Here is a 23,031-nt window from a genome sequence, read left to right as displayed (position 1 = left end):
TCTTTTGTTACAGTGTTTTTGTCACTTATTTTGTTCTGCTGGCATAGAGGGCATGATGCTTATTTCAAAATGTAACATATTTCTCATTAAAATCATCTTTTATATCCTAATCTGTTATGGAAGCATATGGTTAACTTAATTAAAATGTTAATGGAAATGTTTAAGTAAAAAATGTCATCTCATAATAGCATTATAATGTTCCACTTATGTAGGCCTATGCATTATTTAGGTAACATTTTTCAAATTATTTGCATAGGCAAATGTCATTGCTATTTGATTGATTTGATTTATGAGAGACGATTGTAACAATACACGTCAAAGATAAACACAATAAAGTCAGAGACTTGTTTCCATTGTGGTCCTTAGTATGGTCCATGTATGTATCTTTTGGTCTCTATCAGAGAGAGTGGATATGAACCATTGCAACAGGTCAGTTAACCTTCAAAAAACCTACTACCTGTCTCCCTAGTGACCGAAACTGCGATCTCAGTAAAACATATGGCATGCAAATTTCTCGATTCTGATTGGCTGAAACAGTCAAGTTAAACGTGGTTATTTCTCATAACCCCCGCTCGTGGTCCCAGAACCCGCCCACAACCGAATTACAATCACTCCGCCGTTCGTGGTTTTAGAAATGAAAGCAAGATGGTGGACAATAATATTTACGAATGGATATGTTGATAGCGTCATAACGACTAAATCAAAAACGATTCTGTCACGGCGAATGTGTTAGTTTCTTACACAATGTTGGATTATGTAATTGGTGGGTCATGAGTCATTGTGGAACAAAATAAATATCGCGCAAAGTCTGGCGTTAGATGCCATTCGTCAAAAGGACATGTATGCATTTCAGTGTTAAGAACATTTTCAAGCTATCAAACCAATAACACAAGCTCACGCGGAGGTACGCGTGTGTAAGTGAGCGTGGGGTTATTGAATTGATTGATTGATTGCAAATTTTATTAATGTCCGCCTTGTTTCGAACTGTTAAGAACTTCATTCTTAGATGCTTCTATAGAAAGTAGGTTAAAACAAAAAAAAAATACGTTTTCTTTGCCCTATAGGAGGCAATTTCTTTTACCTACTTTCTATAGAAGCAGCTGGGGGGTGTGCTGTTTTAAGTGAGCGTGGGTTATTGAATTGATTGATTGATTGATTGCAAATTTGATTAATGTCCGCATTGTTTCAAACTGGTTAGGCTTAGGCCCTTTTTCGAAGTCGCCCTCTTTCGAAGTGGGTTATGCTTAGAGTTTATCTTTAGAGCAGGGCGATAGACCACCAGCCCTGATTCCAAACTTTAAGCATAACCAACTTCGAAAGAGGGCGACTTCGAAAGAGGGCACGGAACGTCTGGTAATCCGGAGGTTCCCAGTTCGATTCCCACTCCTCCCGGGCAGTGTGTCCAAGTGTCCTTGAGCAAGACACTTAACCGCTAACTGCTCCCGATGAGCAGGTTGGCACCTTGCATGGTCGCCTCTCCCATTGGTGTATGAATATGTGAGTGAATGGGTAAAATGTGAGGAACAAATTGTAAAGCGCTTTGGATAAAAGCGCTATATAAATGCACTATTTATTCATTTTTTTATGTTGAAAATTATTCTGTTTCACATGCAATTGTATTTGAATGCATATCCGTGTAAAATGACAGTGCATAATAATAAATTAATAAAAAATTAGTGCACGTGTGTGTGTGTGTGTGTGTGTGTGTGTGTGTGTGTGTGTGTGTGTGTGTGTGTGTGTGTGTGTGTGTGTGTGTGTGTGTGTGTGTGTGTGTGTGTGTGTGTGTGTGTGTGTGTGTGTGTGTGTGTGTGTGTGTGTGTGTGTGTGTGTGTGTGTGTGTGTGTATGTGTGTGTATGCAAGGAAAAAACACAGAGATTTTGGTGGGGGAAGACACTGCATACATTTATTATTCATATGCTCGAGTATCGTACTGCTGTAGTTAGTCCAAAATCATCCTTCGATGAACAATCAACAACGATATAATTTGTCATGTGCTTGGGAGTTTAACCCTTTCACTACCACACTATAGAAGGTTAACCTTTTCATTACCACACTACAGACGGTTAACCATCTATAGTGTGGTAGTGAAAGGGTTAACCTGGTGTGGTAGTGAATGTGTTAACCCTTTGTAGTGTGGTAGTGAAAGGGTTAAGAACATCTATTGTGTATATACATGATACAGACACATCACATTGAACTGGAACAGAGATGTTGCTTTATGTTTTCTATTGACAAATGATCAAATGCTGCTGCAAAAAAAAATCTCTCTAAGATGCATATACCAACAACACACACGTACCCCTATGGTCAGCCAATTAAAAGTGTACATTGAATTACTTGGTATTGAGCAGCTATTTTACACATATGAATATTATTATATACATACACATGTTTGATGATAACCATTTCAGGATATTGTGCATGTGGCTTTTTCACCTTGTGCTTCCGTATGTTTCCATTTTGTCAGTGCTTTTGTCAGATGGAGGGAATTAATTAAGAATATTGTAACCTGCCCCCACCTGCCCCCAGAGGAATTGTAACCCCAATGACACCTCTCTTCACTTGCCCCATCTATCATTCTACATGGTGTTAAATAAGATGCCAAATCCGGTTTACGCTGGATTGATACTGGTCCATGAGTATATAAGTGTCTCCAGAGATTCTGCGTGGGGCCACGAGAGACTGTAGTCATCCTGGCATGGTTTAGTTTCCCGAAAGCATCTCTCTCGAGTGCTACGATCATCTTTTTCCTATTGACGGGCAATAGAAATAAAGGACAGACGCAAAGACACTTTTGAGAAACCAAACCCCTGGTGCCGTGGCCTCCACGGGTCTAGCTGGTGTCGTTCAGCATGGCCAGGACCGAGGCAGCCTGCGTGGCCAGCTTGGCGCTGGGGTGCTCTGTGAGCTTGCTGAGGCTACTCTTCATATTCAGTGACTCCATCTCTACCTTCAGAGTGCCTGGTGGGGACATACGGGTGGAGAGAGATGAGGAGGAGGAGGAGGAGGAGGAGGAGGAGGAGGAGGAGGAGGAGGAGGAGGAGGAGGAGGAGGAGGAAGAGGGAGGAATGGAGACAGAAAGGATGATGGGGGGGGGGTTAAAACAGGTTAGTTAACCTTCAAAAAACCTACTACCTGTCTCCCTAGTGACCGAAACTGCGATCTCAGTAAAACATATCTTTTGCATGTATTGTTCCAATTTTCTTTCATGAATATCATTATTAACTTGAGTCCTCACCATACATTTCGAATATTTATTCATTTTCAGGATTTTAACTATTTCTTAAATTAGGGTTAGGGTTAGGGTTGGGGTTGGGGTTGGGGTTGGGGTTAGGGTTGGGGTTGGGGTTAGGGTTAGGGTTAGGTGGTTAGGGTTAGGGGGTTAGGGTACCCTAACCCTAACCTGTCCAGTTCTGCAACTAGGGTGAAAGGTGTGACACTTGTTGTTCACACGCTTAATAGTGATTGTTTAAAAACAATTAAAACATGGATTATTGTAATGTGAGTCCAAGATGTGATACTGAGCTACTTTTTTGGCATATACATAAAATCTAGCCAACGCTATCCACAAACACACATAAAAAAGGGGGGGGGCTTTTTGACCAGAACTGCGACAAGGGTGACTTGAGGGTTAAAGGGAAATCCACCCTAAAGTAGATGTTATTTCAATAATATTGTTTGTGAATATGAACAAGTCTCTCCTATGCTGAATACCTATGCAGTATCTATCTACTAGTATATGGCCATGCTATAATACCTACTAGTATATGACCAAACTATAATACCTACTAGTATATGACCAAACTATAATACCTACTAGTATATGACCAAGCTATAATACCTACTAGTATATGACCAAGCTATACTACTTACTAGAGCATGGCCAAGCTATAATTATTAAGAGTATATGACCAAGCTATAATACTTACCAGAGTTGACCAGGCTGCAGAGCAGACCTAAAGCACTGAATTTAACCTCTACTGCCCCCACAGGGTCCTCCAACATCTTCTGTAGGGTGGGCAAGAGTTCCGCTTCTCTGAAAGAAGCCTGCATAGACTCTATAGTCAACAGAGAGAGAGAGAGAGAGAGAGAGAGAGAGATAGAGAGAGAGAGAGAGAGAGAGAGAGAGAGAGAGAGAGAGAGAGAGAGAGAGAGAGAGAGAGAGAGAGAAATAACAGAATGTGTACATTATGTTAAATGCGTACATTGTTGTGATGCAGCTTTAGTCTATACTGCCTGTTGTTTTGACAATTTTGGTTATTCAAATGCCATTTTTATAGCACGCGCACAATAAATCATTGGTTTGTTAAAGTGAATGGGTACATACCCCTTCATTGCATCAAAGTCTACCAATACGGTGGCAAAGTGAATAATGTGAATAACTCTGAGCTGCTGTCTGGAGATAGTGAGGACAGATCTCTCTGTCTGGAGATAGTGAGGACAGATCTCTCTGTCTGGAGATAGTGAGGACAGATCTCTCTGTCTGGAGATAGTGAGGACAGATATCTCTGTCTGTAGATAGTGAGGACAGATCTCTCTGTCTGGAGATAGTGAGGACAGATCTCTCTGTCTGGAGATAGTGAGGACAGATCTCTCTGTCTGGAGATAGTGAGGACAGATTTTTCTGTCTGGAGATAGTGAGGACAGATCTCTCTGTCTGGAGATAGTGAGGACAGATCTCTCTGTCTGGAGATAGTGAGGACAGATCTTTCTGTCTGGAGATAGTGAGGACAGATCTCTCTGTCTGTAGATAGTGAGGACAGATCTCTCTGTCTGGAGATAGTGAGGACAGATCTCTCTGTCTGGAGATAGTGAGGACAGATCTCTCTGTCTGGAGATAGTGAGGACAGATCTCTCTGTCTGGAGATAGTGAGGACAGATCTCTCTGTCTGGAGATAGTGAGGACAGATCTCTCTGTCTGGAGATAGTGAGGACAGATCTCCCTGTCTGAAGATAGCGAGGTCTCTCACCGATGTCAATGGCAGATGCTATAGCCAAAGCAACCAGGGCCTCGTTCTGCATTATGACGTGCTCGCTCGTCGCCATGGAGATAAGGTGTTGCACCCCATCTGCTTTAGTTACGGCGTGAACGACTTCCTGTGGGAGACAAGAGGGAGGAAGTCAGTCCCCTGATGTGTGTGTGTGTGTGTGTGTGTGTGTGTGTGTGTGTGTGTGTGTGTGTGTGTGTGTGTGTGTGTGTGTGTGTGTGTGTGTGCGTGCGTGCGTGCGTGCGTGCGTGCGTGCGTGCGTGCGTGCGTGCGTGTGTGTGTGTGTGTGTGTGTATGGGGGGCACCTTTATGTGAAAAATCAGGACCAATTTTGCTAATACACACCACGAAATCAGGACATTTGGGGTCAAATGAGGACATGTTCGTTTGTTTGACAAGCTATTGTAGTGTCAGGGGAGGCGATACATGCCTGCAAGATGTAAACAACAACATCCATTTTGGACCTGCAAATGTTTTTAAATGATTAATTCATTAATCAATCATTTCTTTGGGGGGAAAGCAATACTTTTATTACACACCTTTCTAACAGCTCTGTGGATGTATTTATTATTATTATTATTATTATTATTATTATTATTATTATTATTATTATTATTATTATTATTATTATTTATTATTATTATTATTATTATTATTATTATTATTATTATATATATATAATGATTACTCTACATACAAATGTCATGTGGATACCAAACAGAGAAAGTAAAGACAACTTTAAACTGTTAAACAGTCATCCAGAACTATGTTATTGCACTGTAAAAAACGGAGTGAAAACTGTCTGCACTTTATGTGCTTCATGTCTATTCTATTCTACTACTTATTGCACTGCACTATTGGACTATTTTACTATATCTATTCTATTATTTTATTATTGTCTATTTTTAACTGATAAAACTCAAATCATAAACAAGGTGGCCTGTTGGGATGTTAGATCCTAATGTGAAAAACTGTGATTTTATGTCTGCACTTTATGTGCTCATTTTATGCCTGTCTTTTTTCTGTTGTGAAGCACTTTGAGCTGCAATTTCTGTATGAAAGGTGCTATAAAAATAAAGTTGATTATTATTATTATTATTATTTAATTATTATTATTTAATTATTATTATTATTATTATTATTATTATTATATTATTATTATTATTATTATTATTATTATTATTATTATTATTATTATTATTATTATTAATAATAATAATAATAATAATAATAATAATAATAATAATAATAATAATAATAATAATAATAATAATAATAATAATAATAATAATAATAATAATAATAACAATAATAATAATAATAATAATAATAATAATATTATTATTATTATTATTATTATTATTATTATTATTATGTTATGTGATTATGTGTGTGTATGTGTGGTCGCACTTGCACTGATATATAAAAATGTCTGACGTGTGGGCATTGGCGTGTGTGTTGACTCACTGGGCTCCTGCTGTGTCTGATGAGGGCAGCCAGCAGCCGGTTGGCCTCTCCTCGGACCCCAGCGTGGTCCTTGGCCTCGCACCACTCCATGACTCGCCCCAGCAACACCTCGTCTTTCCCCAGCACCGTGGCCGCCTCCTCTGAAAAACACAACGACACAGAGTCCACTCAGGTCAAATTGATTTATGGAGCGGTTACACACAAAACCAGTGCTTTACAGTGTTGAAGTCAGAGGTTCTGTGTAGGATTATTAGTAACTGTCTAGTTTCAAGTTCAAGTTTCAAGTTTCAAGTTTCTTTAATAGTTGTCATACAGAAGTACAGAATACTTTTATACAAAATGCTTCTTACTGTTACGCTCCAGAGACTGTGCAAGACAAGATAAGTATGAAATAAAATAACATAGTATAGCATGTAAATTAGAAGTAAAGAAAATGAGGTCACAGTGTTCAGTATAGACATATGTACAATGTTCGATGCAGAATAGACGTAACTGAGTTACCATATAATATACAATACTGTGCAGTGTACTAATATACAATACTATATAGTGCAAGGCAGAAATGGGATGAGGTGCAATTTAGGTACAATTTACAGTAGGTGTACGAGTTGTAGTGCAAATCCTTTACCAATAAATATAAAGTGTGTTTGTGTGATCTAAAGTGTGGAGAGTGGGTGCTGCAGTGTGTTGTTTGTTTAAGTGAGTGTGTGCGTGTGGGTGTGTGTGCTGTGTGCATTTGATGGTTGTTGCATAGTGTTTATTGTTCGCATATATAACTGTTTCCACTAGAGGGCGCTCTAGGCGGAGCCACTCAGGGTATAAATAGAGATGTCTCCTCCTACTCTACCTCTTTCCCCCCCAGCCTCTCAGTGAGAGGAGACCTCATGTGCTGCTTCTCATACCATGTGAATGAATAAACCACGCCGCTTAAAGGCTAAAGATAGAAACCATGCCTCTTGACCACATTATTGTCGCCCTATAGCCGGATTCTGTCAACAGTCGTTAATTCAGTATTTAACTTATTGAATTCATATTTATTTAGGCTATGCTAATTAAAACACAAATGTTATGGACATCTAATTTAAAGGAAAACTCCAACATTTTGGGAAATTAGCTTATTTGGCATCTACCCTGGAGTTAGACAAGAAGATACATACCCTTTTTCTTCTCTATGCATGCAGTAGGAATAGGAAGACACGCACGTTAGCCTAGCTTAGCGTCAGTCACTGGAAGTAGGTTCCTCCATTAGCCTAGTTCCAAACGTCTTCCTACTCCTACTGCATGCACAGAGAAGAAAAAGGTATGCATCTTCTTGTCTAACTCCAGGGTTCCCAAAATGTTGGAGTGTTAAGATACATACCTTTTTCTTCTCTGTGCATGCAGTAGGAGTAGGAAGACGCGCACCGTTAGTCTAGCTTAGCATCAGTCACTTGAAGTAGGTTCCTCCATTAGCCTAGTTCCCAACATCTTCCTACTCCTACTGCATGCACAGAGAAGAAAAAGGTATGTATCTTCTTGTCTAACTCCAGGGTAGATGGCAAATAAGCGAATTTCCCAAAATTTTGGAGTTTTCCTTTAATTCTCTGCTTATTTATTTATATATTGCTGTGGCATTGATCCATTGTTCTATTGAAGCCCATTACCACCATCCTCTCGCTAAACAATTTGTACACTGTGTTGTTTTTATGAGTGCCCACAAGTAGCTGTTTAATTTGGTCTTCTGCCCATATTTCTATCAGGGCTTTCACCTCGTCATTCGCCCACGTCTGTCCACAAGACATGTTTACCGCGTGCTTGTTTTGCAGTGAATGCGCGCCGCAGTGTTTGTTTTGTTTCCTTCTACCCAAGATGCACAGTTTATCAGGTCACTTCCTATATTTGGTCTTGCGTTTGGTCCGATGAAGCAAACCGAGACCTACGTTTTCAGGCGGACCAGAGTTTGCGTGTTTGGTCCGCACCAGAGTTCGACTGAGCATTCACACCACCCCAAAAAAAGCGTACTATCCGAGGAAACAAACTCTGGTCCGATAGTCCGGACCAAACAGCTCTGGTGTGCTGTTTAGGTGCATTACGGATTTAGTTTTGTCTATGATGTAGATGGATTAAACAGCGACTGAATGTGAGAATTGTGCACCGCGAGGTGTATGCGAGTATCATATCATATCATATACATTTAACATTATGGGACAGTTTGCATCGCTGGACGAAGCAGAAGAGAGGATTTCTACACTAGAAGCCACCCTGCAAACAACCCAGCGAGAGTTACACCGAGCCGAAAAGCTGTTAAAAACAATGGAGATGAAAACAGATGACTTAGAAAACAGAGGGAAGAGGAAAAATCTGGTTTTGCTGGGGCTTCCATCAAAATCGGAGTACATTCAGCACAAACTACCCAGCTGGCTTGGGACGCTGCAGCGATATGCGTGATGTGTTGTTAAAAGCGCGACGCTCTAAAGTATAGGAATACGTGCCGGTGGGCGGCTACGTGGTGCAGTGGGCAAGGCGCTCACCACGAATACTGGAGACAGCGCTCCACATTGCTTTCAGTTTAGCTGGTCGTCCGCACTAATACACATTGGCAGTATTAGGGGGAGGGAAACTGATGTGTGGGGATCGGGCGTTGTGGACAGCGACTCCTACAGGTCGGTTGGTGCGCCTGTGCAGTAGAATCAGGAAGCGACAGGGGCGGGGCCCCTCCAAAGCCCAGACCCCTGACGCTGAAAGATCGAGCCGCGCAGGTGGAAAGATGCGACTGCTGTTACCTCGAGTATCGGAGGGGACTCGTGCTATGTATGACTTAGTCCACATTGCAGCCGGCTTGTGGGAGGCATGAAACAGCGTTCAAAGACAGGGGAGGGTTGAATTGGATGATACACAAATTGGGATGGGAGAAAAATAGAAAACGGGAGAAAAAGTGGATCAAAAAAAGAATATATATAATGCAAAGTAGATTTTTCTGGGGTGGATTAATACAGGCTAGCATGTGTCAATGATTAGCAACAACACTGATTTTCATGGATTTTAAATTTTTTGTAATGTCAGATTTAACAACAACACATTTTTTATCTGACATTACAAAAAAAATAAAAATCTAAAAATAAAAATGGTTATGATCAGGGCTGAAGTTGAATAAAGGATTTATGACTGTTTAGACTGCCTTACTCTCTGTCACAGTGATCTCCTGGTTGTTCCCCACTTAGGTTATCTAATTATTGCGCCGCTGCAACTAGAAACACTGGCCTGGCCTGCTTCTAAGTTCAGTGGCCTGACTGCAGAAAAAAAGAAAAAAGAAATAATTTCTTGCCACCAGCAGGGGGCCCAAGTACCACCGGTGGTACGCGTACCACAGGTTGAGAACCACTGCCCTAGACTAGAGTGATCACATGTTTCTATGTAAGTAGCCTATGCAAATCTGTGCCGTCAATACAAAATAATCACATTTTTACCAATTAGTTGAGTAGGAAAGCGGAGGAGGATCATCAGTATATAATAACAAAAAATAACATGGATGAGGAGGATGGAGAGTACGAGTGTGATGAGGCAGAGGAAGAGATGGAGATCGAAGAGATAGACTTTGACAATTGTTTTAGTGATGATGATGATGATGATGATGATGATGATGATGATGATTAGTAGTTTAAGGCACAAAAATACAAATAGAAAAAAAGACTTGAATGTTGTGTCAACAAAGAAGATATCCAGAACAGAGGACGTATTTACCTTATTACACACATGTAGAAATGGCATTGAAAGCAGCACTCTTGTATATAAGCATGCCAGAGATATGTAACCACTTCAGAAAGAAGTGGTTGAAGAAGTGCGTCTTTAGTCGACGGGAGAAGATTGGACGGGTTTCGGCTGTCCTAACTGGGGTGGGTAGTTCATTCCACCATTGTGGGGCAAGGACTGAGAATAGGCGACTTCTCTTTGATGACCCTCCTGGGGCTTGGATAGGAGTAGGTCTGAGGCGGCCAGAAGATGCAGAGCGTCAAATAAAGATGCATACAATTTCTAGAGATAACTCATTCAATTGTCCTAGATGTAAAACTAACGAAGGAACATTTCTACACTGTGAAAAACTAAAACGATTCTGGAATTGTATTCATTCATTTACAACACCTGTATTGGAAACGGAATTTGACTTGTCCCCATGTGCCTACTTACTAAATGAATTGCCTGAGATCCAGATGGATCCAAACAAATATAGATTGTTGATTATTATAACGAAGGTTATCCTATAACCCTAGTTATATGAATACTGGCGGAGCGTCTCGCTCTGCCATTGAGATATCATCTCCATGCACATATTGTGCACGTGAAAAAGTTGACACATGCACGTCACTTGCACGTGACCACGCCTACTCCCGTGTGTTCCTACAAAACACAGGAAGTGGTCACGCTTACACCCTTCCAAGTCTGAATTCCATGCGTGAAAAACATCCAAGGGTCCTCAGGGCGCTGAAGAGCGACACACTCCGCCAGTATTCATATAACTAGGGTTATAGGATAACCTTCGTTATATTACATCTGGCTCGCGTCTCGCTCTGCCATTGAGATCAACAGGGGCAGAGCTGACGCGTGGTCACGTCAAATGCCCATAAGCCCCTGACCAGGGGGGAGGGGAGTCCCGTCCACCCACCCGTCCTAACGAGGGGGGGGAGGCAGTCAACTACAACCAACGTGCGAAAAAGGGAACCAGTCACCCTAGAACGCACAGTGCAAGAGGGACCGCGTGTGACAGAGCACTCCGCGGTCCACACCCACACACACCTGCTAGCCCACCTGATGGTGGGGTGCAGCAGAGGTCCCGGCCCTCAGGACCACCTGGGAGACAGATCCCCCAGTCATGTCCATGAGGTAAAACCTAACAAAAGGACCCGGGGAGGACGAGGAGACCGCAGCGCAGATGTCCTCCACCGATGATCTAGCGTTGATTTCAGGAAGATCTGATAATCAGGCGAAAAATGACAACGTGTTTATTGAATTACACAAGAACGCTGTTTTCGTGTCTTTTCCCTGGAATTGCTCAGAAGCGGCCGGACTATGTTCATATTCAAAACGGTATAAAATGGAAATGTACGGATGAAAATAGAATCTGTTTTTTGCACGTTGACCAGAAGCAGCTCAATAAGACTCGAGGGCGTTATTAGACCCATAGCGATAATATAAAATATAGGTTTAGTTCTACAAACTACAACTACGTTTACATGGGGTTAATGGGTGGCACGGAAGTGGTCACTTCCCGGAAGGGGCGTGGCACTCTTAATACCATGAACCACTTCAATTACTTCTAACAGCTTTGGGGATCAGCTGTACTAGACAAGCCTAATCCTGTTGGCCCACATTTACTAATAACTGTCTATTCGTTTTTTTGCTCCCATGATCCATGTCAATTGCTTTATTTTATGGTCAGGTATCAATTATGACATTTTAAGGGTACTTAAGATTACACTTATTACACTCACAGCATATTAATGACTATCGTACTAAACGTGTGCTTTGAATTAGTATGTGAAAGCACATACGAAGTACCAAAAATACATTGCAAGTATACACCCAGTACATAATTATACTTTTAACTTTTACTTTAACAAACTGTAATATACTAACAATATACTTTCAGTAAGGTCTGGGCAGTCAGGTGAATAGAATATGTAGGGAGGGGGAGTAATGAGATTGACCAGAGAACACAGAAGGAATACTGTAAATCCAATTGTCTCTGCTTTTGTGTTCCCCATATCACATAGGCACACTGATGAAGGCCGGACGGCTGAAAAAGTTTTGTGCGTTATACAACTTGTGCATATTAAAATAAAAACAACGATTTTCCTCGAGTGCGGTCCCTACTCCATTTTTTGTAACTTAATTAATTTTGGACTATGCACCTGTCTGAGCGCAGTGGTTACCCCTTTTTCTACCAACCCCATATCACATCAGCAACTGAAGATGTTTAAATTGTAATTATACAATGGCATGCAAATTTCTTGATTCTGATTGGCTGAAACACTTCTTTCAGACGTTGTTATTTCTCATAACACACTCCACGTGATCCCAGAACCCGCCCACAACCGAATTACGTTTTTTCCTAATCACTCCGCCGTTCGTGTTTTTATGAATGAAACCAAGATGGCGGACAATAATCTTTATGAATGGATGTATTGATATCGTCATAACGACTCATTCAAAAACGATAAAGTCACGTGGAATGTGTTAGTTGCTCTCCTTCAAAAGGACACTGTCATTTCACTGTTAATACAATTTTAAATCAATCAAATAACAACCACTAACTTCACTGTTAGATGGCATGCTTTGTAGCAACCTATGTATAGATGTAGCACTGTCTATCTGTATGTCATATATGATGCATTGAAAATGGGGGACCCTGATGTAAACAAGACAAAAGTCTTTCTCTGGTGTGCATCCCCTTAACACATTGATTGCCACACAGTATGCCCATCATTATACCCAGTCTGCCACTGTTGAAAGCCTATGGAGATGTTTACCTTCTTTGCAGGGCTATAACTTTAAAAATTGTATTGCTATATTGACATTACTATGACCCATTCAACATCGATTATCTATCGTTCCGGATGTGGGAAAGTTATATTTTTTCATTCATACATTGTTGTGTTAATACCGTCTTGAATATAAGTATGTTTATAAGCTTTTCTGCTGTAATTCCAAAAACGCTAGTTATAGGCCCAAACGCATAATGATAGATTATCGATTGGCGTTTCTTTCCTATACACGCTATATTAAAAAATGTAAATGTATATGATCGGTATACATTATGCTTCATCATGCGTGGAGGAAAGGGGGGCCGGGGGTCGTCTATAATTCCTTTATCGTCAGTAACGGCTTTATGTAGTATGGGTTGATATATTGATAAGACTGTTTGCAAACAAAGAAACGTGGGCTGAAAATAACGTTACTGTCCTCTTACCGTTCGCCGATGAGACTGGAAGAAAAAGATCCCAATTATTTGACGCCGATTGCCTAGATCCATTTCCGGTTTGTATGCCGCAATAAACGCCGAAATCATATCGATTATTGCATTTTGGAAGCGATCCATATGCACACCAGTGTTTGTCTGTAGTCCCGTAGCAAGATATTACTGCCGGAGGGATTTCCTCGACGCACCGATCACAACTTCCGGTTTTGAGAGTGTAACTCGCCCGACCATCCACCAGGCGGCGGTATTGAGGCGTTGCAATCTCATTCAGGGTCCCGCTGCAGGGTCGGAGGTTGGCTGGATGAATTATGAATGCCATGGCAAAAAAATGAAATATTGATTTTAAAAACGGCTTACGCCGTTGTTGGCGTTCAACGCATGGCGGCCAAAAACGGCGTAACGCGTTTATGGCGACCAATGTGTTAACAATTGTGTGTATTGAGCTGTACTGTATTGTACCCATTCTGCAATCTGTTAATAACATTTTCAATCAATCAATCAATCAAATAACAACCGCTAACTTCACTGTTAGATGGCATGCTTTGTAGCAACCTATGTATAGATGTAGCACTGTGTATGTCATATTATGTTATGATGCATAGAAAATGGGGGACCCTGATGTAAACAAGACGAAAGTCTTTCTCTAGTCTGCATCACCTTAACAATTGTGTGTATCGAACCATACTGTATTGTACCCATTCTGCAATCTGGTAATACAATTTTCAATCAATCAATCAATCAATCAAATATCAGCATGCTTTGAAGCACCGCACCTCCCAGCTGCTTCTAGACATGGGGCAAATACTTTTTTTTACCTACTTTTTCTGCGGATGGTTTTGTGAATAAATCTCCTAACAAGCCTAACAACCACCCATAGGCGTGATCTCATTTCTATAACACACTCCGTCGCGTGATGTAATGCTTAATTAAGTTGGGCTTATATTTCATAATTCATTGATCACAAAGATTTTTAACACAATCAATGAAACTAACAACTTGAGATCACCTGGAGAGAAGGCATGGATTGTTTCCACTTTTCTTAACTCATTGGACGCCAGAGGTCGCTGTGGGTGTATGGCCGTGTGTCCCAGCGCTGTAATGAAATGGGGGTACATGCCGGTGTTTGTAGTGCTAAAACTATATTAAATATTATAGCTATGGATCTAATGATATAGTCGATTGTCATTGAGTTTCTTAATCGTCAAGATGCAAGAAACAGATAATTTTTTCATCAATATATTCCCGTTTTATACCGTGGTGAATATGAGTATAGTTTTAGAGTGATTCTGTGTAGAGTGATTCTGTAGAGTGTAGAGTGATTCTGGGAGAGATGGCGCTGCTCCGACCGGCTGCCTTTCTGTTCGCTCCGTCGAGACTGTGCTTACTTTTGTTAATATTTATAGTTTTAAGAGTTTTGTCTGTACCAACAGTAGGTGCATTTAATGTGTATGACCGTCAGTCACTTATAGACATCGGATTACGGGAAACTTACCGATTGGATTACTCACTGGACCAGCTTTCCGAACCGCAACAATGGCCTGAGGAGATTCTCAGGAAAATGGGACCAGACCCTGATCCCAGGAACAAAGGAACCAGACGGCGTGGGAAGAGAGCTGGGATCCGTAACAGGCTGAGATCCAGACGCCACCGAACGCCATTACCCAGTATATTGCTAGCCAATGTACAATCAATTGACAATAAACTGGACGATATCCGAGCAAGGATTCAATACCAAAGAGACGTCAGAGACTGCAACGTTCTCTGCTTCACCGAGACGTGGCTGGCGCCGGACGTCCCAGACCACGCTATCCAACCGGCCGAACACTTCCTTATCCACCGCAAGGATCGTACAGCAGAGTCCGGCAAACAACGTGGAGGAGGTATCGCCTTCATGTTTAACAACAATTGGAGCGATCCAACTAACGTGAAGGAATTATCCAACCACTGCTGCCCAGACCTGGAATATATAACCATCAAGTGTCGTCCTTTCTTCCTCCCGAGGGAGTTAACGGCGATCATCCTTGTAGGAGTGTATATTCCACCGCAAGCCAGTAACAACGTCGCGCTCTCCAGACTCCACGACGAGGTAAATAGAATACAAGCGGCGAACGTTAACGCCGCCATTTTAGTGCTGGGTGATTTCAATAGCGCCAATCTGAGAAAGGTATTACCTGACTTCTATCAGCATGTGACTTGCAACACCAGAGGCGGTAACATCCTAGATCACTGTTACACGCAATTTAAAGGTGGCTACAAGGCTCATTCTGATAGTGGCTTTGGTAAATCAGATCACGCGTCCATTTTTCTTTCACCAAAGTACAAACAGAGAATCAAAAGTACTCCTGTAGTCTCGCGAGAGGTGCAGAAATGGGATTTGACGTCAGAGGAGACGCTACAGCCTGCGTTTGACTGCACAGACTGGAACGTGTTCCGCGACACAGATAACATTAATGTCTACACGGAGACAATGCTGGACTATGTTTGTACTTTGGTGGAAGAAACAATCCCCACTACCAAAATGAGAGTTTACCCAAATCAAAAACCCTGGGTAGACAAATCCGTCCGTGAAGCTCTGAGAGAGCGCACCAAAGCATACAACGACGGCCTAGTGGCAGGCAACATGAATGACCACAAGGTGGCGCGATACAACGTAAGGAGGACTGTGACAGAGGCCAAACGGCGCTACAGGGATAAAATTGAACTCCAGTTTGAACAAGCTGACTCTAGAGCTATGTGGCAGGGGCTCAAAACGATGACAGACTACAAAGGCGCCTCCCTCAAACTGAACAGTGACATCTCCTTAGCAAATGACCTCAATACCTTCTATGCGAGGTTTGATGCTGGTAATAACAACACCAGCCCACAAGCCACGGCAATGGGGGGGGGGGGGGGTCGGCTGCTGATGGAGACGCAGTGTTCAGGGTAACAGAGCATGAGGTGAGGCGGACCTTTAAAAAAGTGAATATCAGGAAGGCAGCAGGTCCGGACGGCATCCCCGGCCGCGTCCTAAAAGTCTGTGCCGACCAACTGGCCCCAGTATTCACTGACATATTTAACCTGTCCTTAGAACAGGCTGTCATCCCCACCTGCCTGAAGAAGTCCACTATTATCCCTGTACCCAAAAAATCCAAGCCTGCTTGCCTCAACGACTACCGCCCTGTAGCTCTCACCTCCATAGCCATGAAGTGCTTTGAGAAGCTAGTAAAGGGCTACATCTGCTCCTCCCTCCCCATCAACATGGACCCCCTGCAATTTGCATACCGCCCCAACAGGTCCACGGAGGACGCCATAGCCCATGTGCTGCACACAGCAGCATCACACCTGGACAAGAGGCAGGGGAACTATGTGAGAATGCTATTCATCGACTACAGCTCGGCATTCAATACCATAGTCCCCTCCATACTCATAGCCAAGCTCAGGGACCTGGGCTTGAACTATGACCTCTGCCAGTGGGTCTTGGACTTCCTGACTGGCAGACCCCAGGTGGTGAGAGCAGGCAACTGCACCTCCTCATCCATCACCCTCAACATAGGGGCCCCCCAGGGCTGTGTTCTGAGTCCCCTCCTCTACTCCCTGTACACACACGACTGTGTGGCTCAGCGGAGTAGCAATACAATCATCAAATTTGCTGACGACACAGTGGTGGTGGGCCTGATCTCTGCCAACGACGAGAGGGCCTACCTGGAAGAGGTCAAGGTCCTGGCGGGATGGTGCCAGGAAAACAGCCTCTCCCTGAACGTCAGCAAAACAAAGGAGATGATTGTGGACTTCAGGAGGTCGGGGGTCAAGGACTACAGCCCCCTCAGCATCGACGGGGCACCGGTTGAGAGAGTCAACAGCTTTAAGTACCTCGGAGCCTACATATCCGAGGACTTGACATGGACCACACACATTGACAGTGTTGTGAAGAAGGCACGACAACGCCTCTACTTCCTCAGGCGCCTAAGGAAGTTCCAAGTCAGCCAGAAGATCCTTAAGAACTTCTACTCATGTACAATAGAGAGCATCTTGACTGGCAACATCACCTCCTGGTTTGGGAATAGCACTGCACAAGACCGAAGCAGACTACAAAGAGTGACACGTTCAGCCGAACGCACAATTGGAGGGGGGCTCCCCACCCTCCAGAACATTTACAACAAGCGTTGCAAGGGCAAGGCTAAGAGAATCATTAAAGACTCCAGTCACCCGAACAACTGCCTCTTTGAACTGCTGCGGTCAGGCAAGCGATACCGGAGTCTCAAGGCGAGCACAGAAAGACTCAGAAGAAGCTTCTATCCCCAGGCCATCAGGCTGCTAAACGAACAATGAACAACACTACACAACAACAACCACCAAACGCACATAGCACACACATCCACACGCACACACTCACTTTAAACAAACACACTGTAGCACCCACTCCACACACTTTATAGCACACACCCACTTTAAACAAACACACTGTAGCACCCACTCCCCACACTTTATATTTATTACTGTAAATTGTACCTAAATTGTACCTCATCCCATTTCTGCTTTGCACTATATAGTACTGTACATTAGTACACTGCATAGTATTGTATATTATATGGTAACTCAGAACATTGTACATATGTCTATACCGAACACTGTGACCTCATTTTCTTCTTCTAAATTACATGCTATACTATGTTATTTGATACTATCTTGTCTAGCACAGTCTCTGGAGCGTAACAGTAAGAAGCATTTTGTATGAAAGTATTCTGTACTTCTGTATGACAACTATTAAAGAAACTTGAAACTTGAAACTTGTAATCCCAGGAAACTCCGCCAAACAGCGTTTTACTGCATTTCACTATAAATCGTGCCATTCCTCGCCTGGATCAATAATCAATCTGAAATCAATGCTAGATTATCGGTATTATGTTTCATCATGGATGCATGAAAGGGGGGGGGGGGGGGGGGGGGACCGCCCCTCCGTGCTTTGATCGCAACCAACGGCAAAAGCCACACACACACACACCACAGACACACCCTCCGATCGCGGGGAAAGAATTATCGTATCAGCGCAAGATTGATAACATATAGCCCTTACCTTGTCTATGATGTACTGCAGAAAGAATAATCCAATTATCTGATCGCCATTCCAAGTATTGATCGTGATCGTGTTTCCAACGTAATCCAGCATTGAACATGAACGGGGGGGGGGGGGGTGACCCTTGTCGATGCATCCGTTATAACCGCTTGTCTTGCCCAAGTATTTAGACCCCGCCCGCACGCCGCAGCTCGGCCCAGACAACAAGCCACATCGTTTCAAATGGAGTGCAATAGCGGCCGCAAGGCGTTAGGCGGTGGTATTGGACTTTTGCGATCTCAGACCTATCCCCAGTGATAACACACAGCTGCCTGCATGTTTATGAATGGAAATAGTGAATAAAAGAAATAACGATTCAATAACCTATATACGTGGTTGGCGTTATTCGATTGGCGGACAAACGCATACTGTATATGCGTGAATGGCGCAGAATGAGTTAAGTGCTCTTAAAGCAACAATGTGTCTTAAAAAATCTTTATTTCTTCATTAATGAATCAAGTTCTGGGGTGTGTACAGAGCAAGATGAGACCATCGGCATTTCAGCACTCGCTCTCGCTGCTCTAACCTCAAATGGTCAGGTGAGACACAACACTAAGCCGTGCTTCTATTCTAGCCGTGCTTAGTGTTGTGTCTCACCAGACCATTTGAGGCTAGAGCAGCAAAGGTGAGTGCTGTGTTTAAAGCGCTGGTAGTCTCAATTTGCTCTGTACACACTCCAGAATTTGATTAATTAATTAATAGGAAATAAAGGTTTAAAAAAAAATTATTAAAAAAGTCACTTTACAGTAAACTATATGGGGTTAGTCTTGGCTGTAACAAAATTATGTATGTTTCACTCATAGACTCCTTTTGTATCTTGCATTTTGGTTTGAGTGAGTGTGTGAGTGTGTGAGTGTGTGAGTGAGTGAGTGAGTGAGTGAGTGAGTGAGTGAGTGAGTGAGTGAGTGAGTGAGTGAGTGAGTGAGTGAGTGAGTGAGTGAGTGAGTGAGTGAGTGAGTGAGTGAGTGAGTGAGTGAGTGATGTGTGGATGTATTCTAGAAGAAAGAAGGATGCATCATACATCCAGCCATAGGAGGAGGAGCTGAGGGGAGGGAGGGAATCATATTTACCAGCAGGGAAGAGAGGAGGAATAAATAGGAATAAAGAGTTAGAGCACAATTCCATGCGGGAGTCGTCAGTTTATTACCTCAGTCAAGCGGAGCACAGTTATATTTCGTATTGCATCGCGTCCCGCTCTGAGCCTTACGAGATACTCCTATCTCCTGTGATACCTAATGTATCTCCCACGAACAAAAACACATGCACCCCACCTGTATGGGGCCCCGCCCCTTATGGTGGCACCGCCCATATAACCATGACCCTGGTCATGAAACACCCTTCCTCTATTTTCGTCCCAGCGTATTGGATGCGTGCACCATACGAGCTAGCGGAATGAAAAGATTAAGGAAGATTAATAATGTTGGAAGCTTACCGGAGGTTGCTGGCCCCTGGCATCTTCGACGCATGTTTTCGGCGACACGACGGGCCTGTGATGTTCCTCGTTTGATGACTGCACATCGAGGTTCAGCTGTACAAGGCTGGCTGTCGGGCCAGCTTGTACTCAGGTAGGCCCTGTGTCTTCAGGCATGGGTATTAGTGTTAGTAATGCTGGTTTGTTTTGTTAACACAACCATGTTGTGTGTTGGCGCCGGGGGCAGGATGGTTTGGTGAACGTTCTCTGCAGGGAACGGTTTCCAAGCTGTCTTGGGCGTGCTGCTAAAACATCTAAAGCTATGCTAACATGCTATCGCTACTGCCGCATGCTATTACTACTGCTAATTGCTATGCTGTTTTAATGTCTCCGCCGTGAGATGTTGTCACTCTCCCGCCTCTTGCCCGGTTCATCAATGAAGGTCAGTCGGTAGCTGTTGTGGGGTTTTTGAGTTCTATTTACCTTTTTCGGGTAAATGGGTTGACAACGGGGTAGGTCGTGGCTAGGTTCCTAGCCAGGTATTTTACCTTGTGTTCCGGCGGGGTTTGTTGAACGGTGTTCCCATCTGGGTTGGCGTCGGGTAGTGGGGCTATGGGTCCAGCCGACATGATAGACATGTTGCGTGTCTGTGCACAGGCAATTGTTGTCTTGGGTCCCACATTGCCTGGCGTTAGGCTGCAGTAGTATAAGGGCAGGGCCGCCTGGGAGAAATGTGAGGCCCTGTGCGTTTTTAGACGCGAGGCCCCCATCTCCTGGGGCGGCCCTGTGTAGGGGGCTATTGTTTCGTTTTGTCACTCTGCTATGAGAAGGTCTGTCTTGCTACAGCTTTCTCTCCTCTCAAACCATTCATACTGACGGTCAATCGGTATACTGGGGGAGTAGTGCGGGGGGGGGCTTTGTTTACCTTTTTTGGTAAATGGGCTAAACTAGGGCTGGTGTTCTGTTGTGAATATTTTGAATGAAGACGGGTCTGGTCCGTCTCCCCTTAACTTTGTGTGTATGGGTTTGCTCATTCTACAGTTTTTGTGGTTTAGCTCTTTTATTCATTTAACCTTTTCATGGTGCACACCACAGTGGAGGGTGCTGTTTGCAATCACCACTGGTGCTCCATGTTAACGTCAGTCCTTTGTTTTTGATATATTGAAACAATGCCCCGCCCGGCCGACACCTTGGGTGGGTCGGCCTGGCGAGTGGCTGGTGGGCTGTTAAGGCTTGTACCGCCACGGTATGGAATTGGCAACGATTAGAACTGTGTTCGAATTGGTGTTTTTTCTATTAAAAAAAAAAAAATGGTGTCTGGTGGAGGGGCCTTGGGGCCAGCCGACGTCGACACATCGCGCGAGGTTGTTGACGTTATTAGCTTTGACCCAGCCGCAAGCTATAACCGCTCAGGGTTCCCCTCTCCGCAGGGGATTTTGGTCTTCTGCTGGAGCGCGGGCGGTATTGTCCTAGGCCCTACACCGCCTCACACCGCGCAGCCAGAAGAAGAGAGAGCACGGCCTCGTCAGCGGCGATGACGGGGCCCTCGACAGGCGGCCATGTTTTTCCCCCGCCAGAGGTATCCTGGGCGTTGATTCGACAGGTGTCCACAAGGCCGACAGCCTTGGCGGCCGAGGGATCGGCCATGTAGGATGGGTTCGGCTTGAACAAACAAGCCGTCACCGTCCTGCCGCGAGCAGCCCGCTCTCCGATCACTCCCTTCCCCAACACCAGCGGAAGAAGTGGGCTCTAAAAAAGTGTGATTGTTTCCTTTGGCTGCGGGCCGCGTGCCTTCGTTGATGCGCGGGCGGCCCCCCTTTTCGCTTCTCATGGGGACAGGGGCTGACACCCAGTTGATGGCTGAGACTGGGTCTGTCCGTGAGAATGTTGTGCTGTCAAGCGGCTCCCACACCTTGAACTGTGTTGGTTGAGCCTGGTGTTACGTCTGTCAACTTAAGTGTTGTCAGCAGGGGGGCTCGAAACCTTTTGAGGCACACAGTGCGGGCTTCCCCGGCCTTGCCTTCGCCAGGCCAGGTATCATGTTGGTGCCTCCCACTCCTGAAATATTGGCAAGTGGTCGCAGCTCACATGGTTTGGGGTGGTAGTAATATCACTGCAGGGCTACGGTGTGTAGGAACCCATGGGGGCCTTACACCTTGCATGTCCGGCTGCAGAACAACTCCTTCAGCATGTTCTGGAGGGGTGTTCAGTGGGGGGGCTTTTTTGATCGGAAGCCCCCCGTATCAGACAGGCCCTTTCTGTCGGGGTTCCCCCTTGGGTGCGATTGCCTCGTGGGTGGTGTCAGGGCAGGTGTTCCGACACGGAACGCGCTCCTCGCACGGTTCCAGGGTTGTCTTCGCACAGCGGGGGGACCGGGCCAACTATCTACAGTTCCTGGCGGACCTGCGCCACGTGACGGCGGGTGCGTTGGGAGTGTCGTCACATATGACTACGGCAGTACCATATGTCGAGGTAGATGGAGAGAATGGTGAGGCGGGGACTTGTGTTTACACAACCCCACCCGTTTTCAGGTTTGGTACAGACCCTGTTGTCGGGGTCTCCAGCAGGGACAGCTCTGGTCGACGAGATCCAATCTCTGTGGACGAAGCAAGCCATCGTCGTGGCGTTCTCCTCCCGGTGTTCTCTGCCCGAGAAGTCGGGAGGGAGGGGTGTAAGACCCAGGCTGGACCTGTCCCATGGGAAGGTTCAGCATTTTTTGGATCGTCTCCTACCTGTTGAACACTGTCAGGTGGGGGTCTGGTTCTCCTCCATAGACCTGTAGGATGCGTATGCGCATCCCCGATCTTCCATCCTAGGGCTTACCTACGCTTCCTTTGCAGGGTTAGCGTATGAGTACCAGAGGCTGCCGTTCGGTTTTCTCTGGCTCCCCGCATCTTCACCAAGTGCGTGGAGGCCGCACTGGGGCCTCTGCGTCATCCGGGGTTACGGAGTGTTCTGCCCTGATGACGTTCTGGTCCTTCGCGGTCAAGGTGGATCGTCAGGTCTCGTACCAGGCAGGTCTCTACCAGCCTGGGGTTGCTGTAGACTGGATGTAGAGTATTCCTCTTCCCAGTCAACGGTTGGAGGGCTATGGGCATCCATCTCAGAGCGTGTTGTCAA

The 23,031-nt window shown here is 44.4% G+C and overlaps 1 protein-coding gene across 1 annotated transcript in view; it reads right to left on the bottom strand.

The window, feature by feature from the left end:
• Positions 1-2,131: 2,131 nt before the first annotated feature.
• LOC311234261 (rap1 GTPase-GDP dissociation stimulator 1-B) overlaps positions 2,132-23,031 on the bottom strand; it is a 119,001-nt gene continuing 98,101 nt past the window's right edge. Inside the window, 4 exon segments of the mRNA XM_084321398.1 lie at positions 2,132-2,962; positions 3,931-4,059; positions 4,972-5,098; positions 6,457-6,596. Coding sequence (XP_084177524.1) covers positions 2,835-2,962; positions 3,931-4,059; positions 4,972-5,098; positions 6,457-6,596 — 524 coding nt within the window. The 3' untranslated portion in view covers positions 2,132-2,834.

Source organism: Notolepis coatsorum, assembly GCF_963971535.1.
Source record: "Notolepis coatsorum genome assembly, chromosome: 9".
Lineage (NCBI taxonomy): Eukaryota > Metazoa > Chordata > Actinopteri > Aulopiformes > Paralepididae > Notolepis > Notolepis coatsorum.
Note: the sequence above shows the minus strand (reverse complement) of the source record. Positions and strands in the feature narration are given on the sequence as shown.